We start from the raw sequence: 21,813 nt of genomic DNA, 5'->3' as shown, positions 1-21,813 counted from the left end.
TCTTTGTTAAATTATCCAACCAAGAAAAAAAAAAAAATTATTTATAGAATTGATGGGGGGGGTGAACTCTGAAACTGTCCAAATGATGGGGGTAAACTCTGAAAACTCTCCTCTGATAGAGACCCACCCTTCAGGGCAGTTAAGTGGTCCCATTCATCTGGAAATCTAGTCGGAGGTAGTGTCTCACCCTCTATTGAGTTAAAGATTAGTCCAGGATCATGTCCGATAGCTCAAATTCCCAGTTATTGAGTGGCTTGAAACTCCAAGATAAGTACTCTCTTTTCAACTAGAAATCTAGACCTGGGGACATTGATAACATTGAAGAAATCTCATTCAATAGAAGCCCTAGCCTCAGACTGCTATAAAAGACAATTCTGAACTCCAAATCTCTGAAGAAGTCGGAAGTAGGATAATGCTTTGCCAACGAAGCTCTCTTCTTGGCAAAACTGCCTGCCAGGACTTCTTCCCGCTGTGAAGATATCTTCTTCTCAGTGTTAACCTTTGTTATTTCTCTGACAGGACCTTGCCACTAAGAAGTCTATCTTCCTAGCAAAGCTGCCTTCTCAGTGCCAATAAAAATCCTTTTTGCCATTCAGATTTTGGTTTTGTGAATTCTTTCACATTGGATCTGCATCAACCAGATGGGATTCCCCACCCCAATTCCCACATCACTAGCAGGGCATCAGAATTGTCTTGCAAGCATTAGAGATTGAAGTTGTACAATGAATATAAGAAAATATTATAATACTTGTATCTGTGTTTGTGTCCTTTCCATTTTTTATTTAAAAATTCATTCCTTACCCTTTTACTGTTAAAATTGTGTATTACTAAATAAAAAACTCAAATCCTCAGAAAACATTTCTTTTCAGTTCCAAATTCTCTCCTTCCCTTCTCTTTCTCCCTACCCATTGAAAAGGCAAAAAATATAATACCTAGTGTACATATGAAGTCAGGTAAAACATATTTCTGACGGGGTAAATAAAACCCTAAGCAAAAAGACCCCAACAAAGACTAGATCCTCAGTAGCTAGATAGATCAAGGAAGGACATTAATTGGAGAAGACCTGAATTGCTGCTTAGCCATAGCCACGCTACTCCCTGAGGCAAGCAGGGAGGAGCCCTAATAAGATTATCTCTTTGTATGAACCTTTTGATTTTGACTGGGGCCTTTTGTTAAGCCTTATTGCAGTAAACCCTGGTTGAAGGCTTTGTTCAGTTCCTTACCTTGATAAACCTACCGTTACTGTTTCCAATCAGAAGACCAAGTAATGATATCAACTCCCAGGGTTATTTTTCCCTTACAAAGAACCTACCTGTATCTCACTTCCTTGCAGACACCTATTAAATGTGTGAGAATTAGATAGAGATTTAGTTTCTACGGAGTTATGAAAATTGAACTGGAGAAATGAAACTTAAATTAGAAAATTGAAACCTAAGAAATAGTGGACTGGGGCCTGGAATAAGGAAATAAAAGTATGTGATCAAGAGTAAGAGTCTTAGATTTGAAAAAGGATTTTGCCCCCTTTCCCTTCTCTGGTTCCTTCACATGTTATCTTCCCCAAACCCCTTGGACTTTGAAAATGTTAGAATTAGTTGAGGGCAAGGACAGGCTTTCTTTTTTTGTTTGTACTTGCATTCCCAGGGTTTGTTTGGCATAGTACTTGGCACATAACAAATAAAAGAACATAATCAAGGATGGACAATTAGAATAAGAGATACTTGTGAGCAGTAACAAAGGTAGAGATTTACACTCTATAACTTCTATATTCCCTATATTCCCCTGTTAATGGGGAATGAGGAGAGGTACTTGTGCTTCAGATTAGGAAATAAATGACTACCTTTGCAGTTTCAGAAAGACTATCTGCCTACTAAGCTTATATATTAACTCTTGCAAGAATGTACAATAAAATCTTTCCAAGATTCATGAGTGAGTCAATGAAGTTCTTGGTGAGATATTTTCTTTCTTACATTGGGACTCTTAACTCCTTTTTAGAGTTAACCCACTAGTCAGTGATATAATCCCCTAGCTAATTCATTAGATCCATTAGCATAATAATATAATCTTCGCCTCTTGATATGGAGATAGTCTAAGACGACAAAATCTTTTGAGACAATCTATAACACCAGCCCCAATATAGTTTGGGGGTCAAACCTCTTCTCCCCAACATTTCCACATTAGCCATGTTGTGAAAAATTAAAAAGCCAAAAAAGTGAAAGAAAATGTTATAGTGATTTTATCGATGCAAGGAACAAGTTAAGGCCCACTTAAAGCTGGAATTCTATTAGTGATCCTCCATGTTTGCCTCAGGGAGTAGCTAAACTTCAAGATTGTTTACAGTGATTTAGGCTTTCTCTGCTGCCTTCCTCCTCTATCCACTGAGCCGGCCACCTAGCTGCCCCTTCTTTTAGCTAGTTTTTAAAAATCAATTACTCTGGGAGGAAAATGATGAGGTCCTGAGGGGGAGGGGAGGCGAGGGTGAAGAGGTTGGCTACTTTGCTCTCTTAAAAAAAAGGGGGTGAGGGTAGCATTATGTCTATTTTCTCTTTTAAATACATTTAGAGTAGGAATGTGATTTTCAGATTCAAGCTAAACTTTTTATCACTGTTTCTTAATGGGGAAAGGAGGACCGCAAGCTTTATATCCTTTTCCACCAAATACCAAACACACATAAGAAACAGTAATCTATTTATGCAAGTTGGTAGCAAAACAGAAATAAAAGAAAGTATGCACATGATGATATATGCCAAACAAAAGAGTGAAGAAGCTCTCCCATTGAGAGTGAGATAACTGCTCAACTGAAAGAGAGAGTCTCAGATCTCACCAGGAGGGGAAATTTCCCCAAAATCTCTAGAGTGACAAGCTGGGGATAGGGACATGATGGAGATTAGCACCTCTCGTGTTGGCTTCTTCCAAGAGTTTTATTTTCTTTTAAGTAACCTGGAGCTGGTATAATATTTTCTGCCTTGAAGCTGGATGTCAGAAGCAGCTGAAGTGACTGAATAATCCAAAGAGACTGAAGAGCCTCCCTGTAAGAAGTTAACAGACTGATTTTCTTTAACTCCAACCCACTCTTCCCACAAGTATGGACCATGGATTTTCAATAGTGAGGAGGGTATCCTATACCAATGGGCTTTGGGATTCTTTACGCAGAAAGGGAAAAAAAAAAAAAAACTATTTCCTAACAATGAGAGCTGTGCCAAAATTAATAGGCTTGAATATGCTATGTTCCCTCTCCTTGGAGGTCTTCAAGCACAGCTTGGTTGACCATGTGTCAAGAAGGTGGGAGTGAGTACCTTTGATGATACATGCACTAATTGGTCCTGAAGGTCCCTTCCAAATATCCAATTCTGTAATATTGTGATTCCACAATTCACGTTTCTTGAACTGAACTAAATGAATATCTTTGAAATCATCCATCTGACTAAGATCATTGTGGGATCTCCTGCCTCATATTCTTGGAGACCCTACATAGAAAAGTGAAACAGATAGACATCAGGACTGCTTCACAAGCCTTGCTTTGCCCTGACTTCTACTTCTCCATATACATGTAACTTCCTTCAAATGGTTTATGTTGATCTGGAGAAAGAACAGGGTTGGGTTTCTGATAAGAAATCACTTTTTTCATTACTAAAAAGATCTATTTGCCTTTTTCTCTTAAGGAAGTACAGAAAGATGAAAATAAATGCTTCTATGAAAAATTAGTTAAAAGAATTAATAATTAGTTAATTATTTATTAATTATTATAGTTAATTAATTATTATAGTTAATTAATTAATTAATAATTAGTTAATTATTAATTAATGTTAATTAGTTAAAAGAATAGTGTAAATGGTTTAGAAAGAAATGGCTATAATTTATTCTTTGATACAACCAAAAGTTAAATCAAATTAACCAAATGTTAATATTTCGAAAGAAGAAAAGTTTCCAAATAACAGTTAAACTTTGGCAAAAACTAAGACTGAAAGAGAAAATTTCCATCCACCAAATTTAATTTTGCTAATTAATTTTTTCTGCACAGAAAACTCAAGCTTCAACAATGTGTCATATAACCCTGACATGGAACAGTGTATAGAACACTAGGCGTGGAGTCAACAAGACTAGAGTTCCAATATAGCCTCAAATATTTAGTAACTCTGTGAAACTGGGAAAGTCATTTTACCCCTGCTTGTTTCAGTTTCTTCAACTGAGAAATGGCAATGATAATAGATAACATTGACCTTCCATGATTGCTATAAGGATCATATGAGATAGCATTTGTAAAGCTTTTAGCATAATGCTTAGCATACAGTAAGTGCTAAATAAATATTACTTATAATAAAATTATTATTATTATTCTTTTATCTCCCCTAAAGTATCTTGGTATAGATGTAGTCAATCATTTCAGATAATTTTAAGGAGGGCTCCATTTCTAGTCAAGGAATAATTTCATCCAAAAATAAACACCCTACTCTAAAAAGCAGACACACCGTGGTATATGCAAGTAGCTGAATAGCACAATCTTCCAATCTGCCACATTCTGATAGGATACAGCAACAAAGACTGAAATAATCCCTGCTGTTAAGGGAGTTACATTCTGGAAAACTCATGCAAATCTTAAAGTACTGCATAAATATAATCAGGACTGGTCAATGAGGGCCTACTTGTTATTCCAGTCATCCTTCATCATCATAATATCAACATTATGTTTTTATTATTTTTGTTATTATGGGAGACACTAAGTTATGGTAGGGACATTTTCAACAGATTTGAGGGACAGCTACATATTACTACTCTGTTTCCTTCTGGGGGATGAAGAAGGACCAGGAAAAACTGGAGGGGAGAGTGAGTATTTCCACGAGGCATCCCAATTACATGCTATGACTCCATATTCACTTTCCCTATTGTATAGATAATTGCCATCCATTCTAGACACTTCTCATCCTCCTCCCAGAAACCCATCTATCCATGCTCACCAATCACATCTTTACCCAACAGGATCCTCCTGGGGTCTTCCTTGTGGGGTGAATAATAACTAATATGTCAGAAACAGATCAAGCTTTGTCCAAGCAAGGCCAGTTTTTCTGGTGATCCACAGGCTCCAGAGCCCAACCTTCCAGATTCTGGATTTCTTAACAATGTGATCTCCCATCCCTGCCTTCTAAGCTCAGTATTTCTACTTATTATGTTACTTGCTTCCCCAAATATCATGTTAAGTTCTTGTTTTGTTTCTACGATTCAGAAAGAACCAAGAGAACAATTAGTCCCCAAACATACTTGGAGGCTTCCTATGTTACTTGAACCTCTCCTTATGGAAAGAAGCAAAATGATTCCAGAGGTCCCTCTTCATTTGGTGCTGCTGCTTTTATGGGTTTCATATGAGAAGGGTAAGGAGCAAAAGAGAATAATAGGAGAGAGTAGAGATAAAATGAGTTGGGGAAATGGAAAAGGACAGAAGAGGAGAACAGAATGATGAGAAATGCTACACAGATAGTATTATTAAGAAGTAGAGAAGGAGGCTTGGCTTCCCAGAGTAAGAATGGGATCTTGGAAGGTATGTTCAGGATATTACACTAGTGGTATAAGAAGTGCTTTCTGAAAAACCAGTTCCTTTTTTTTTTTTTTTACCTTTTTCAATTTAATTTTTTTAAGTAGACTCTTAAGTATTTTACATATTCCAGTTTTTTAAGTCTTTTTACTTTATCATTTATTATTTATATTTTTATTATTTTTTATTATTTATTACCACTTTATTATTTATATTTTTATATTGTTATATATTATGTACATTATATTTATATTATTATATTTATTTTATTCCCCCCCCCCATTAAAAAAAAGATAAAGAAAGGAAAAAACATACCTTGTAATATATGTAGTCAAGCAAAACAGATTTCCACATTGGTTATCACCAAAAACCCTTGCTTCATTTTGTGTTTTGAACCCATTAACTCTACAAGGAAGGGGGAAGTTTGCTTCACTGAAGGTATACTAGAATCACAGTTAGAGAATTGATGAGGCAACTAGGTATCAAATATGACTTCAAAACTCATTATCTGTCACTTTACTACTGTCTGCCTCAGTTCCCTCATGTGTAAAATGAGAATGATAAGACCTCCCAGGGTTGTGAAGTTAAAATGAGATAATTTTTGTAAAGCATTTGTTGTTGTTTAGTTATTTCAGAGTTTTCTCATCAAACCAATGGATTAGTTTGCTATTTCCTTTTCCATTCTGTAAATCTTAAAATATCATATAAATGCTAGCTATTATTGTTATTATTATTATTATTATGTCTTAAAAGTTATTATTCTCTAAAATGTTTTGGTTATTTTTTCTAGTCCTGCTCATTTCATTCTACATCATTCACATGTCATAATTTGCTCATCCATTTTCCAATTGAAACTTCTTAGTTTCTATAGTTTTTTCAACAATGCAAAAAGAGCAGATGTGAATATTTTTATTCATATTGATCCTTTCCTTCTTTCTTTGATTCTTTTAGGAGCAATTTAGGACATAGTTCTAAATTACTTTCCAGAATGGTTTGTTGTTGTATATTAATTTTTTAATGTGTCTGACTCTTCATGACTCCATTTGGGGTTTACCTGACAAAAATATTGTAGTGGTTTACCATTTCTTTCTTCAGTTCATTTTAGAGATTAGGAAATGAAGGAAAATAGGATTTAAAACACAGTTTTCCACAGTTAGTAAGTGTCTAAGATTATATTTTAACTTAGAAAGATATCTTCCTGACTCCAGACCCAGCATTCTATCCACTGTGCTACTTAGAATGGCATGATCAGTTCACAATTCCATCAACCATGATTCATTATTTCCTGTTTTTCCTGCAGTCCCTTCAACATTTATCATTTTCCCTTTTTATCACTCTGTCACTCTGACTATATGAGATGGAAATTCAACTTTAATTTCTCCAGCTATTAGTGATAGGATAATTTTTTATATGCTCTTTTACTTTGAAAGTTGTCTATTTGTATCCTTCAACCATTTATTAACTAAGGAATTAGCCATTCTTATAAATCTGAATCAATTCCATACATACATATACATATATATATGTGTGTGTGTATGTATGTATGTGTATATATATATATATATATATATATATATATATAAAATGATAATAATAAGCATTTTTACAGCACTTTAAGGCTTGCCAAGTGCTTTACAAACCTCATCTCATTTTAGACTCACAACAACTGTGAGATGTAGATTTATAGATGAGGAAACTAATGCATGACAAGGTTAAATGAATTATTTGCCCAGGATTTTTCCTTAGTTAAGAGTTTGTCATCTTAGTTTTGTTTACAAAAATACTTTAAATTTATGGAATCAAAATTACCCAACTATCTTCTATGATCCTCTTTATCCTTTGTTGTTTATCATTCATTCTCCCCAGACCCATAGTTAGAAAATAATCCTTTGGTAGTTTGATTGGCATGGCACTGAATGAATAAATTAACTTAGGTAGTATCATTATTGGTGTTATGTTTGTTGTTGATTTTGTTAACATTTCTTAATATAATTTGTTGTTCACATTGCTATATTTTTCAGAATTATTTTTAATTTGTATTCTAATTATTGGTCATTTAAAGCATTTTTTAAACATATGGCTATTGATAGCTTGTATTTCTTCCCCTCCAAACTGTGTATTCATATCCTTTGATCATTTATCACCTGGGGAATAGTTTATTCTTATAAATTTGAGTCTGTTTTCTAATTATCTTGGAAATAAAACCTTTATAGGAGAAACTTGCTGCAAAAGGCTCAAATCACTGCAACTCTCATTAATTGGTCAATAATAGGTCCCAGGCCAAGGTCCAATTGGTCATGGTTAGGTCCTGATTGCTTCAGAGTGAATATATATAACATTTTGACCAGAAACTCAGAAGGTCCTTCTATCTCAATTTTATTTATTTATTGTTTTTTTGGAGTAGGTCAAAGAGTCCATTCTTTGCCTCACTTTTACCTAGTTTTAATTACTGAATAAGTGTGGCCTCAGACCTATTAAAAACTTTAGCTTTAAAAGGCCAAGCTCTTCCAGTTCAGGGCCATTTCCAATTATCCTTATCTATATCTGGCCTCTGGACTCAGATGGCTCTGCAGAAGAAAGTGGGGCAAATGACCTTGCAAAGTCCTCCCTCACTTAAATTCAATTCACTTGTATGTCATGGTATCATCTCTCTGATATCATGATCCTCTTTGAGAACAAAGGACAAACAGGTTCAATTTTAATTCTATCAGTATTGGTTTTGTGTGTACAATTTAAAAAAAATTATAATCAAAATTGTCAAAATTGTGCTTCTCCATGTGGTTATTTTGATTAGAATTTCACATTCTGCCTCTTCCTGCTCAATTTTGTTGACATTCTACAGAAATGTCCTTTCTACTCTTCCTTTCCCACTCAAGAAATGATGTTTGTTGTCCAACTGAGCTCCTAGTAACCTGAGGTCATATTCTGTAGGTTCCCTTGGAAAAGAAGAGGAATACAAAGTGGTGGGAGAGACACTCACAGTGAGATGTCAATATACACCTGAGAAACCTGATCATCTAGACAAAGCCTGGTGTAAAAAAATTGAAAATGAAAATAGTTGTACTCTGTTAATCACAAGACCAAAATCTTGGGCAAAGACTGAGAACCTACGCTATTCCCTCAGTTATAACATCAGTGTTATAACAGTCAACATGTCTGGCCTCCAGGTCGAAGACTCTGGGGAATATTGGTGTGGAAGATACAACTCTACTAGGAACATTATTGATATTTTAAAAAGAGTTCATCTAATTGTAGCTCCAGGTAAGTCCCTTCCCTGAGAACTTGGCTTTCTTGAAGTTTCTTATCTTTTTAAAAATTTTTATCACCCCACACACTCACACCTTGAACACATACATACATACATATATAATATCTTCCCTCACATATTTCCATCATCTCTTCCATAGTTTGTTCTCCTATCTTTAGGAAAGGCAAGTCACTTCCTTCCTTGTTAAACCTTTTTCTGATTAGTGGGTCACTGAACTGAGTATCCAACATCACACAAACATGCAAATTCACTTGTTCACACAGAGAGACAATCATGAACAAAAACAGAAAAGTGCTTCACCATTTTCATTTCCTATAATCTCAGAAAATGATAATGGAAGTTGAAAACTGTATAGCTGGATCTTCTACCAGAGACACACATTTTTAGGGAATTCGCTAGGCCCCAGACAAGTGTGAAGGTAACACCTCTAATGTTGCCATCTATTTAGTAGAGGCTGAAATACTTTCAAAGGAAAAGCAGCCTTTCAACACAGAGCATAGGTTCCTATACCAGACATTGGCTGAAGGCTGTAATTCAAGGCACTCTGCCTCCCTTCTCTCTCTACAAAGACAAATTAGCTCCTCAGGCAGAGACTCCTTCAAACCTTGAACCTACCAAATGTCCTTTCCCACATCCTTCCCAGGTCTGCCTTATCCCAAGGAATTTATTGCTGACTATCATGTCCCCAAAACAATCTTTCCTATACTTCCATGATATAGCATAGTCTCAGAGACAGTGTAAGAGGAAAAGCTCCAGCTGAATTAATATCTGTCTTTAACATTTAGTGACTATGGTGTAAACTTGAACAAATGATTATATCTTTCTGGGCTTCTGCTTTCCTTATCTGTAAAGGGGGAATTAGTAGAGATTCACAACCAATTTTATGTAATTGTTGGGAGGATCAAGTGTGATTGTTAAGTTTTTGTTTTGTTTGTTTGTTGTAACTGGAAAGTATTATATAAATGTGAACTATAATTCTTATAAGGACATATCCAGGATGCTGTCACCAATGGAGAGTTAGCTCCTGAGAACTTAGTTGGGCCATTAAAAAATTCATCTTAGCAGGGGCAGAGCCAAGATAATGGAGAGTATATAGGTCTTTATCTGAACTCTTCCTGACATCCCTTAGATCAATACCAGATCAAGCCTCTGAACTAGTTTTGAAGTGACAAAACCACAAACATTTGGAGTGTAACAAATTTCCAGCAAAAGATATTTTGGAAAATCTTCAGAAAAGATCTGTTTCAATTAGGCATGGGGAAAAGCAGCTGAGTGCAAGTACAGCACAGGAATCCAGGGCAGTGTGGTGTTCGCAGATTGGGGCAAATCTACCAGGAGGCTCTTAGCCAAAATACTCTGTCCTTTTTGGAGGCCAGTGGATCAACAGATTACCTAAGAGACATCCAACACAAATACAAAAGGCAAATAGTGAACCTCTGAATTTCCCCAGAATAATGTGGAATTTTTTCACACCCACCCAGCACCAGAAAGAAGTTAGCAGCAATGGTCCAGGGCAGCTTAAACCTGCTGTTGTCTGTAAAGGAAGCTTGGGACGATCTCCCCTTTGTACTAAGAGCAGACTTCAACCATTTAAAAAATGATCAAAAAAGCAAAAAGACCGAAGATAACTTTTATGGAGAAAGAAAACAGATCTAAGCCCTGAGGATCCTAAAAGCAAATCATCTCCAGATGACGCTCCAAAGGATGATATGAGTTGGTCCCCATCTCACAAGGGTCTCTTGGAAGAATTCAAAAAGGATTTTAAAAGAGAGTCAGAAGAAAAATGGGGAAAGAAAATGAGAACTTTGCAAGAAAGTTTGGAAAAAGAAACACAGAAATTATCTGAAGAAACTCCTTAAAATGTTCATCCTACGTGCATCCTAACATAATTTTGACACTACCAATCTCTTAATTTCCCAGACGCCTTGGTTTCCTCAGCCATCAAATAAAGCTTTATGCCAAAAGGTCTTAGAGTGATTTTAGGGTCACTTTCCAGCAGAAGATTAAGAATTCTTAATCTGACATCTTTCATGAACATCACAAGAAAATTATTTTGTAACTGCATTTTTACATGATTAGTTTTCTTTATAATTTTACTTTATGCATTTAAAACTTTATTTTGAGAAGGGCTCCATGGACTTCACTACACTGTCCAAGGGGTCCAAAATACAAAAACAGATGTAAATCCTTTGGAAGATCAAAGCAAGGTGAAGTCACTTGGAGAACTTAGGGGCCTTGGCAAGGCCAGTTCCACAGCTGATGATGCATATCTTAAGCTCCGTCAGATTATTTGCTGAAAATATAATGATCAACATGACTAGAATGTATTTTGAAACAGGATGCTTTGTAAAAGGAAAACAAAAAACAAGATAACCCTTGACTAACAGAACAAGGAAATGTCACATCAGTGATTATACTTTCTGTGTTTTCTGGCATTAGTATAATGTATAACAGAAAAATATGCTTATGGTGGGGTATAAAAGGGAAGCTGTAAAAAATAAAGTCACTTGCATGCTTTAAACTTCAACTCACCTGGCCCCATTCATATTCATTTCACTCATTGTAGCACTCAAGACAATTGCTGACACCTCCTTCAGATTGAAAGCTGAAAAAACGGAAACTCATCCAAGAACCTCCATTTAAAGAGAGTGCCTAAGGCAGCTATCCTTTCATTTCCCATCCTGCAGCATTCCTTTGGATTATCCATCCATTATTCCTCATCTTATTTTTCCTCTTGCTCTCCATTTCAATGAAGCCCTTTCCATTAAGCCAAACTCTTTCCTCTTATGCTATGATCATCTTGGTCACCAATGGTCTTAGTACCTAAGATAATAGATAAATTAAAGAATAATGACAACCAGAAAAGGATAAAGCAAAATTAAACATGAGAGAATTGATCATTAATGAGGTTTGATATAATACCTGAATAATATCATACATTAATAAAGAACATTTGACTTTATATTGTGTCCTTATTCTGATTATCCCACAGACTTGGATAAAGCCTGAGACTTTGGCACTAGGCAACCTATTGAGGAGGGAAGTGCCAACTGTCTATCCTTTTGTCTTCTCTTTACAGCCCAAACACAGAAGACAATTCAACAGAAACTAACTACTATTATAGAAGCAACTACCATCACCTCTGTTCCCACCAGGTAAAACTCCTCTCTAGAAACTCTCTCTGTCCTATGACACCTCACCTCTATTCTGCTTCCCCAGAAGTCTATTTGTGTACTTTCCCTCCAATTATGCAGAAATTTACCCAAACTACCAAGTTTCCAGCTTGTACTGACCTTGCCTGTTTCCATCCTTATTGACCCCCTTGACCTTGAATCCATCAGGCTATCCCACAGTTCATAGCTGCCACACTATGGTACTTGTGAGGTTTCCTAGTTTGGGTGGGCCTCAGGGAACCATATTTCCAATTTTTTCTCTTATCTTCAAATATATGTGACCTGTAATATGATTTCTTTTTACTTCCCAATTCTCCATCTGATTGCACTTTCTTAAATTTCATCATATCTGCCAGGAGTCTCATTGTCCTGCAAGATTACATTAACCCTGGTGTTCATACTTTATCAATATGCTCTGCCCCAGGGTCCCTCCCTAATCTGATTGAAGGGTTGAAAGTAGTTAATGTTTCCCATAACCTCTATTTAAGGATGTCAGCAATGTCTTCAATTCCCACTCCATAACTCCTTTGAACTTGTCCATCATTTCCCATCTTCTCTTTCCTATCCCTCAGGTTTTCATCTTCCTTTTCTGTGTTATCTTTCTCTATTTGATTGTAAACTCCTTGAAGCCAGGCACAATCTTTATATTTTGTATTTGTATGCTAGCACTGAGTATAGTTCCTGGCATGCAGTAGACACTTAATAAATGTTTATTTGACTGACCGGCCCCTGCCCTAATGTTTTTCAGGTCCCAGTTCAACATAACTGGTAGGACATATTTGATGTACACAAATATCCAGCTACCAGAAAATTCTACTTCTAGAAGTCAGAGTATGGATCATATTGGCTTTGAAGACTTGAAGTAAGTGGTTTCAGTTAGGGTCCCCTTTCTGTGGAATATTTGTGCTTCCTCCTCCAGTTTCATTTCTGACCTTTGACTTTATTGCATGCATTGACCCAACCTAATAAAAGTAGTCTCCTTTAATAAGATGCGTTGTGAAAAGGGAAACTCATTTAATATTAGATAACTAGGCTTGTACCTTAATATTTATGTGACTTTGGTCAAATCATATTACCTATTTAGGCCTCATTTTGCTCATCTGCAAAATGAGACAGTTGGACTAAATGATCTCTCAAGGTACCTTTACAGATTTTAGCAGATTTCATCTTGAGCTGCCTTTTGCTGAACTCCTCTCATACCCATTCTATTCTTTCCCTTCCTTAACAGACATTCTGGAGAGAATAAAATAAGAGCACATTTGTCCCTGACCCTAAACTGAGAACGTTTTTATTCCTGGTGCATTGTTTCTATCACTTCTACTCAAGCCAAAGTCATCACTAACAGAATTTGAAAGTCTTCCCACACCTGTTAATACCAAGCATAATCCAAGCTCAGCATGTAAAATGTATTTAAGGAGTCCATGATGAACTAATCTCTAGTTTTGTCAGAGCTGAGGATGGACTCATAGGCCAATCTGCATGATAGAATTTGAAGACTGGCTTGTCTCTTGTCAAACAAAACTTAGCTCAGGGCCACCTTGGTTGTGTCAGCACAAAACTCCTACATGCAGATATCCATAGAAAACTCTGTGGGAGAATTCTGAGGATAAAGCATCATCTCTAGAGTACAAAAGGGATCCTTTGGCATTAGAATGATTCATACCAGGTAAAAGTAGTGATTCATATTTCCAATGTTTTTAAAGTTTACAAAATATCCTTTTCATATGTTATCTCATTTGACTATCTCAACAACCCTGTGAGGTAGGTGCTATTATCCTCACACTATAAAATAATATATTTACATAGATATATAGATATGTTTATATATGAGTGTTTATTAGAACATAAATAGAATATCTTATAACATATATTGTATATATATATATATATATATACTATAACATATTGTGTGTATATTCACATAATAATACCATTATATATTCATAATATATGCTATATTACAATACTGTAATATGTATAATATTATGAACATACTACACTATTTCTGTTTTTCTTGGCAAAAATAAAGAAATTGAGGTTGAGAGAAACTGAGATTAAGTATCAGCCAGACCAGATGGAGTCAGCTCAAGCAAACAAAAGCTGATTATTAAATTTTCATTGCCAGCATTTATTTACACTTCAGTTATTGTTTTGTTGACTGTCTAAATAAGAAAGTAATGGAGAAAATGTTAATGATGTTGATTAGACTTAAAAGTATGCCATGTCCTTTTTTGCTTTTCTTGGAAATAATAATTCTGAGTACATGCCTGCCAAGGGTCACACAATTAGTAAGCAACTAAGCTATCATTCCATCAAAGCATTGTAGCACCTTGCTTTTCAAAATAACCTATTTCTGGGCAGCTAGTGGTGTAGAATAGAGCACCAGTCCTAAATTTAGGAGTTCAAATCTGGCATCAGATACTTACTAGCTGTGAGATTCTGGACAAGTCATTTAAACCCAATCGCCTTTCCAAATAATAGTAATAATAATCTACTTCTACTTACAACTTCAATCTACCTCTCCTGCTTCAACTCTCAATCTGTCTCATCTTTCCATTTCCAATGTATTACAGTGATCTGTTATTTCTACCTTCATAACAGTTCTCATATAAGCCCCCTTTTCTTCTCTGACACTACCATCATCTATCTGCAGCTCTCCCCTTCACAATTAGTTCTTCACTTCCCTAATGTACCTTTGTCTCACTTGAGGGTAAGGATTATCCCATCTTCCTTTGTATCTCCAGCATTTAGCAAAGTACATAGTAGGTACTTAATAAATGCTTATTAACATTTATTGGGACGCTGTTGCTAAGGTAAGATTATAATGAACAGCATTTATATATGGAGGTAGCTCATAGATAGAATTTTGAACCTGGAATCAGGAGGTCCTGAGTTCAAATATGGCTTCAGATACTTATTAGTTGTGTGATCCTGGAAAAGTCACTTAACCCTGTTTTCCTCAGTTCCTCACCTATAAAAAGAAATGGAGAAGGAAATGTCAAACTACTCTGTCACTCACTCTCTGCAAAGAAAACCCCAAATGAGGTCACAAAGGCAGAAATAAATGAAACAATTCAACAAGTACAATGTATGATTTCCTGGCCCTTCCTTATAGGTTAGGTCCTAGAAAGGGACAATAAAAATGAAAAAAAAAAAAAAAAAAACATTGATAGAACATCATATTTCTGTTTCTTTTCTTTTCTCTATTATTCCTTTGTCTCTTCTTCCTTCTTTTTATTTTTTTTTCCCTCTGCACTTGAGATAGATTTTTGAGAAAAAAAAAAAAATCAAAACACCAAAACAGGAGAATTAACCCATGTCCAAGAAAGTTCTCTGAAGATCCTTCTCTTTTTTTTGCCTATAAATGGGGTCTGGAAAGACTAGAGATCCCTAACCATTGGAAGGCATAAGACAAAGACCAGGATGAAGGTATGAAATGACAATCAAATAAAGTTCAAGGACCTAGTAGTATCAAAGGAAAATAGAAGTTTAGAATAGGAAGAGATCAGAGAGGCAATCTGGTCCAGGGGTTCTTAAACTGAAATCCATAGAAACATTTCAGAGGATTTAAAAACTTGGTTAGGAAAAAAATACATGTTAATTTCCACTAGTTTCTAACTGAAATTTAATATTTCCTTCAATTGTTTAAAAATATTATTCTGAGAAGGGATTCATAGATTTTTCCAGATTGCCAAAGAGGCACCTGGCTCAAAAAAAAAAAAAAAGATGAAAAATCTCTGTTCTTATCTACTTCATGGACTCAGAAAGACTCAGAAAGGTTATGTGGTTTATTATTTGAATAGTAACTAGCAAAATTTATATTTGAATCCAGATCTTCAGACTTCAACAGCAAAGTTCTGAGCTGAGGACAATTTTTGTGAGTTTTAAAAATTTTCCAGATCATGAAAAAGCACCATCACATATGACTGTGGTTTGGGGTTTGTGAGAAAGGAGGAAGGGCAGGACTGCATTCATTATTTTACTAGACTAGAATCAGTGAAACTTGAAGAGAAAGGGAAAACTTTCATTGAAAAGTTTACTTCCACTTTAGAAGTATACTATTTGTGTAATGAGGAAGGGGTCACCAGTTTCCAGGTGGATCAATGAGAGAAAATTTCTTTGTGGATATAAATACCTTAAAACCTATGTTAATGTGTTCTCTGATCAGCTTGTAAGAGTCTTCAGCTCCCGTGTAGGTAGAAATTACTCTGTTTAGGTGTTGGATTGTAAAACCTCCTGGCCTGCTAGGAAGCCACCCAAATTAGACAAAAATGTATAGCAGGCAAGGGCCACACAGCTTTTGCACTCCTAAAAGATGGCCTGTGTTTTGTTGATTGAACAAAAAATGTTCATAGGTTGTTTGAGTTGGGTTTTGTTTATTGTTTACTTTGGGGGGAGGAATTTAAAGGGGGTCACAGTGAAGTTGCATTCTACCACTAAGAGTTTATTAAATTAATTGAACCAATATTGAACCATATCCAATGGGAGAATTTTGAAGGTCAAAAAACAAAATATCCTGAGGAAGTCAAACATCATCAACTCAATCTCAAGCCATAGAAAAACTACAAAATTGGACCATCAATCAATCAATTAACCACCTATTCTGTGCCAGGTACTGTGCTAGATCCTAGGGATACAAACTTTCAATATAATGGAACACATTTCCACCAAAGAGTGTTTCCTAGGTAGCTGTATCATGCACCCTGTCCTGTAAGGAGCATGGCCCTCTTATCTAAATATTAGAAAGCCTACTTGAGTTTCATCAATCATTCCCTTAACATTTAGTGAGCACTTACTATATGTTAAGCTTTGTGCTAAGAGTTACAGATTATAAAGAAAGACAAATATATCCCTGCCCTCAAACTTTATTGGGACAGACAACACATAAGTAACTATGTACATAGAAAATATATATGGAGTAGATGAAAAATAATACAAGGAAGTTGAAGGAAGCACAACCCAGCAGAACAAATATTAAAATAACACAGGGAGTTTATTATGTGTGTATGTATATATATGTATGTATATATGTATATATACATATATATGTGTGTATATTTAAACCACATAACACGAAATAGAGATTCACAGTTTCAGATACAGTCTTTGGGTGTGTGTTGTTTTGTGCACATGTATTAGAAACAGGAAAAACATTAGTATTAAGACCAACACTCTCTTAGTTCAGGTTCAATTTCAATTTAAAATGAGGCACTTGTAAGTTAACTAAAAGGAAGTTTTTATTGCTCTAATACACATGCAACAAGGATGTGGTGACTCTTCACTTCAGTTTGGAAACATGTGATCTCCCTTGACTGCTTCTGGAAACTTAAAGGTCAGTAGATTAGCAAGGCAAGTTATGACAGTTCAAGTGGTATTATATATATATATATATATATATATATACCCTCCGAGTCTAAGAGACCTTCCTCCACCTAAATGAGATTTTTTTGTTTTTTGTATGTCATTTTTAGTCATGTCTGACTCTTAGTGATCCCATTTTGAGTTTTCTTGTGAAAGACACTGCATTAATTTGCCATTTCTTTCTCTAATTCATTTTTACAGATGAGCAAACTGAAGCAACCAGACTAAAGAGACTTGTCTAGGATCACAGTGTCTGTGCTCATATTTGAACTCAGGTCCTTCTGACACCCCTATTCACTGTACCACCAACTGCCCTATTATGTCATTTTATGTCCTTCGTTGACCAGAAATCTGTCTTGGAAAAAGCAATGAGTCAATCAGATCACTGAACAAATTTTTTGTCCTTTTAGGGAAATCTCATGTTGAGGAAGAACAGGAAAGCTCTTCTAGTGTAGAAATGCTAGTACATAATCATATTGCAATGTGAAATGTTCTCTTTTTTCCCCTTTCCTTTTCCTTTTTTTCCCTTTCTTTTTTTTTTTTTTTTCTGTATCTGTGTATGTGTTTATATTCAGAACAAATTGGGTTTTTTTAAGTATGTAGGGAAGACATGATCAGGACACCATCATAGGTATCCTCACAGCTGAGGAATAATATACCAGAGGACTCAAGTCTCACAGGTGCTTTGCCATCTTCTCTATTTTCTCTTTCCAGGTCCCCAAATTGTCTCCTCACCCTTGCATTGTTTGGCCTCATCCTGACCAAAGCTCTGGCCTTCTTAATCCTTCTTATTCTCCTGTTCAGGTTCAGGCATCAGGTAAGTAGTAATGTTCCAAGATCATTATAGATTTGAGCTAGAAAAGACCTCAGGGACCATAGATTCCATAATCCTCATTGTATAGTTGAGGAAACTGAGGCAATGATTTACTCAGAGTTACACAACCTGAGGCAGGATTTGAACCCAGCTATTCTTGATATTAAGTCCAGTTTCTTTTCACTTCTCCCTATTGCTTCTGTTTGGACTTTGGCTTGAGTCAGAAGTAAACTAAAGCAGGAACATCCTCTCCTCCATCCCAAGATGGAAGTAGCTCTCATTGGCAGTGCAGGCAGCTAGACAATGCAGAGGATAGAGTGCTAGGTCTGAAATCAGGAAGGTTTGAGTTCAAATCCAGTTTTAGCCACTTATTATCTGTGTGACTTGGGACAAGTCACTAGCCTCAGTTTTTTCAACTGTAAAATGGTGATAATAATGGTACCTACTTCACAAATAATATTTGTAAAGTGCTTACACAATGCCTGGACCATAGTAGGCATGTAATAAATACTTACTTTTATCTCCTTCCCCCTTAACCCTTAGAGTGGAACAAAATAATCTTGGAGTCTCTGTTAAAATATAGCCCTGAGGTAATAAAAAAGATTCAGAAAAGTCTACAGGGGCATACTGAAATGTAAGGCATCTAAATGGCACAGTTGATAAAGTACTGGGATTGGAAATTGGAAATCCTGGGTTCAAATCCAGACTTAAATACTTACTGGTTCTGTGACCTTAGTCAAGTCACAACCTCTGCTTGCCTCAGTTTCTTCAACTCTAAAATGTTGATACAGTTTAATTATCCTAAGAGCTAGGACAGCTCCTTCCCCAACAAGGCTGTTGTGAGGATCGAATAAGATAGTATTTGTAAAACACTTAGCACAGTACATAAAATGTAATAAGCACTATTTAAATGTTAGATACTATTTTAGATATTATTAGATATTTAGATACTAAGTAGAGATACTAAATTAGATACTATTTAGATATTATTGCTTTCAGCACAATTAGCTATTTAGTAGATGGATCTGGATTCAGTAGAAAAGGGCAGAGTAGGAGCTGCCAGGACAGATTGGGATTAGGTTCCTGGGGCATAAATGGGGGTTAATTGGATTGAATGACAGCCAGACATGAGGTGATAGCATTTCTCCTGTACCTCTCCCAGGGATTAAAAGCCCCATATAAAGTGGTTGTATGGATTAGAAGGCATTGGAAAGGGAAAGAAAATTTTAAGAGGAAAAAAAGACAAGGTTATATATTGAGTTTGTTCATTTTCTTAACTTTTTCTATCCTCAGGTTAATGGGGACACTGGAAAAGTAACAGAGTTGAACAAATTGGAGCTGTCCAAGATATCCTTCTATCCTACTCCTGATGAGGTTCCTGATGTTCCTAGTGCAGCCCAAGATATTAAGTAGAGAGATTTCACATCTTGCCAAGTTCTTAAGTACCAAATGCATCCCCAGATACTGGAGTGAGATATTCTGGTAAATGTTTGGGCAATCCACTCTCTGAAAGCACATGCTGCACTTTTTTGCAATAAATGCATCTTTTATTCTTCCAATTCTCTCCTTGTTTATATTTTTTTTAGTAAATATTTTTAATACATATTGCTTTACGAATCATGTTGGGAGAGAAAAATTAGAGCAAAAGGGAAAAACCATAGAAGAGATAAAAAACAGAAAAAAAAGTGAACATAGCATGTGTTGATTTACATTCAGTCTCTTTAGTTCTTTTTCTGGATGCAGATGGCATTTTTTTGATCAAAATCTATTGGGATTGCTTTGGATCACTGAACCACTAAGAAGAACCAAGTCATTCATAGCTAATCATTGCACATTTTTGCTGTTACTGTAGACAGTGGATTTCTGGTTCTGTTTGTTTCACTCAGCATCAGTTTATGTAAATCTTCCCAGGCCTTTCTAAAATCATCTTGTTTATCATTTTTTATAGAACAATAACATTCCATTACCTTCATATACCACAACTTATTCAGCCCATGCTGCACTTTCAATTAAATCTACATCAATAGTGTTAGCTGCAATATTGTGTTAAGTTTTGACAATCAATAAAACAATAAATCCAGTCCTTATTTGTCATGTTGGCTGATTTCCTTTGAGAGGTTTCTTTTTTTTTTTTTTTTGATTGAATTACTTTCATGTAGTCCAAATCTTAAATTATCTCTTAAAACCAGTAGTTTTTCCTAATGAAAAATTTTGTATTTTTGTTTTATTGTTTTTTTGATGTCTCATGGAGTCATTAACTTCCACTTACCCAATTCTAATTTTTAAGCAATTCTTTTCTTCAGTGAACTTTTGTACCTCCTTTTCCATTTGACCAATTCTATTTTTTATGGCATTCTTCTCTTTATGGGATTTGTGTGCTTCTTTTACCTATTTGGCCTACTGTTTTTTAATTATTTTCTTCAGTATTTTTATGCCTCCTTTACCAACCTGTTAACTCTTTTTTTTTTTTTTCATGATTTTCTTGCATCACTGTCATTGCTTTCCCCGATTTTTCCTCTGCCCCTCTTTTTTTTTTAACTTTTTAATTAATTAATTAATTAATTTTTGCTGAGGCAATTAAATGACTAAGTGACTTACCCAGGGCAATACAGCTCAGAAGTGTTAAGTGTCTGAGTTCACATTTGAACTCAGGTCCTCCTGACTTCAGGTCTGGTGCTCTATCCACTGCACCACCTAGCTGCTACTCTCTTATTTAATTTTTATAGTTTTTTTGAACTCTCCTAGAGATTATTTTTAGAGCTGAAACTAATTCACATTTTTCTTTAAGGCTTTGGATGTAGAAGTTTTGACTTTGTTGTCTTCTTTGGAGTGTGTGTTTTGATCTTTCTCTGTCACCATAGTAACTTTCTATAATCAGGATCCTTTCTTTGTCATTTGATCATTTTTCCAGCCTATTTCTTAACTTTTAATTTATTTTAACGTTGGGCATCTGCTCCCAGGGTGGAGGGAGCCCTGTCCCCAGCTTCAGGTTTTTTGTGCATCTGTTTTCAGAGCAAGTTCTGGGGATCTGTAAGCTTTTAATTCTTCCAAAGTGGTATAATCTAAGGAGAGTTGTGTATACTACTCTCCTAGTCTATGCTCTAGTCTGTGAATAATTATAGGCACTCTTTTTCTGCCCTGAAGCTGTGGCCATGGTTCTATTCCTCTGCATCCACGAGCTACAGAATGCTAATGCTTCTCCTTACCATGGGACTCCCACCCAGGACTACAACCTAGATCTGAGTATGGATAAGGCAACAGAATCTTGAATCTAGTGTTAGCAATCTCCTTCTGACCAGTTGTTTTACCTTCTTACCATCTGTGCATCTGTTTATTTTCAAAGTATAAAACTCATAAAGAAAAATTTAAGTATCAGCTCTGCTAAGCCCCTGGGAATCTGTCAGACAATAAAATATTGTAATCTGCTCTTTTGCCTTGTCTTCTTATCTCTTTAAATTTCTATTTTGTTTTCTCTGGAATAATAATTCAGGGAAAGAGATAGAGAGAAGCAGAAGCCAATAATCAGTCCTATTTCCGCACACATCTGGCACATAATAGATGCTTAATAAATAATGATTGATCTACTTTGTACTTCAATTCAATTTAAAGCATTTTTCGAGCACCTAATATGTTAAAGGTGCTGTGTCACCTTTGGGGTTAGAAAGACATTCAA

At 35.6% G+C, this 21,813-nt stretch overlaps 1 protein-coding gene across 1 annotated transcript; it reads left to right on the top strand.

Moving 5' to 3' along the window:
• Positions 1-5,201: 5,201 nt before the first annotated feature.
• On the top strand, positions 5,202-20,223 carry LOC105750591 (trem-like transcript 4 protein). The gene is made up of 6 exons (XM_012550171.2): positions 5,202-5,363; positions 8,456-8,785; positions 11,872-11,947; positions 12,714-12,827; positions 18,041-18,143; positions 19,434-20,223. The coding sequence occupies exons 1-6, from the start codon at positions 5,267-5,269 to the stop codon at positions 19,551-19,553; spliced, it is 840 nt and encodes a 279-aa protein (XP_012405625.1). The 5' UTR covers positions 5,202-5,266; the 3' UTR covers positions 19,554-20,223.
• Positions 20,224-21,813: the final 1,590 nt, after the last annotated feature.

This window comes from Sarcophilus harrisii, chromosome 4, assembly GCF_902635505.1.
Source record: "Sarcophilus harrisii chromosome 4, mSarHar1.11, whole genome shotgun sequence".
Classification (NCBI taxonomy): domain Eukaryota; kingdom Metazoa; phylum Chordata; class Mammalia; order Dasyuromorphia; family Dasyuridae; genus Sarcophilus; species Sarcophilus harrisii.
The sequence above is the reverse complement of the archived record's forward strand: the minus strand, read 5'-3'. Positions and strand labels throughout refer to the sequence as shown.

Coding starts and splice junctions, on each gene's coding strand:
- LOC105750591 (XM_012550171.2), top strand. CDS start 5,267: ATGTTACTTGAACCTCTCCTTATGGAAAGAAGCAAAATGATTCCAGAG. Junction 5,364..8,455: donor ATGGGTTTCATATGAGAAGG/GTAAGGAGCAAA, acceptor CATATTCTGTAG/GTTCCCTTGGAAAAGAAGAG. Junction 12,828..18,040: donor ATTGGCTTTGAAGACTTGAA/GTAAGTGGTTTC, acceptor TTCTCTTTCCAG/GTCCCCAAATTGTCTCCTCA.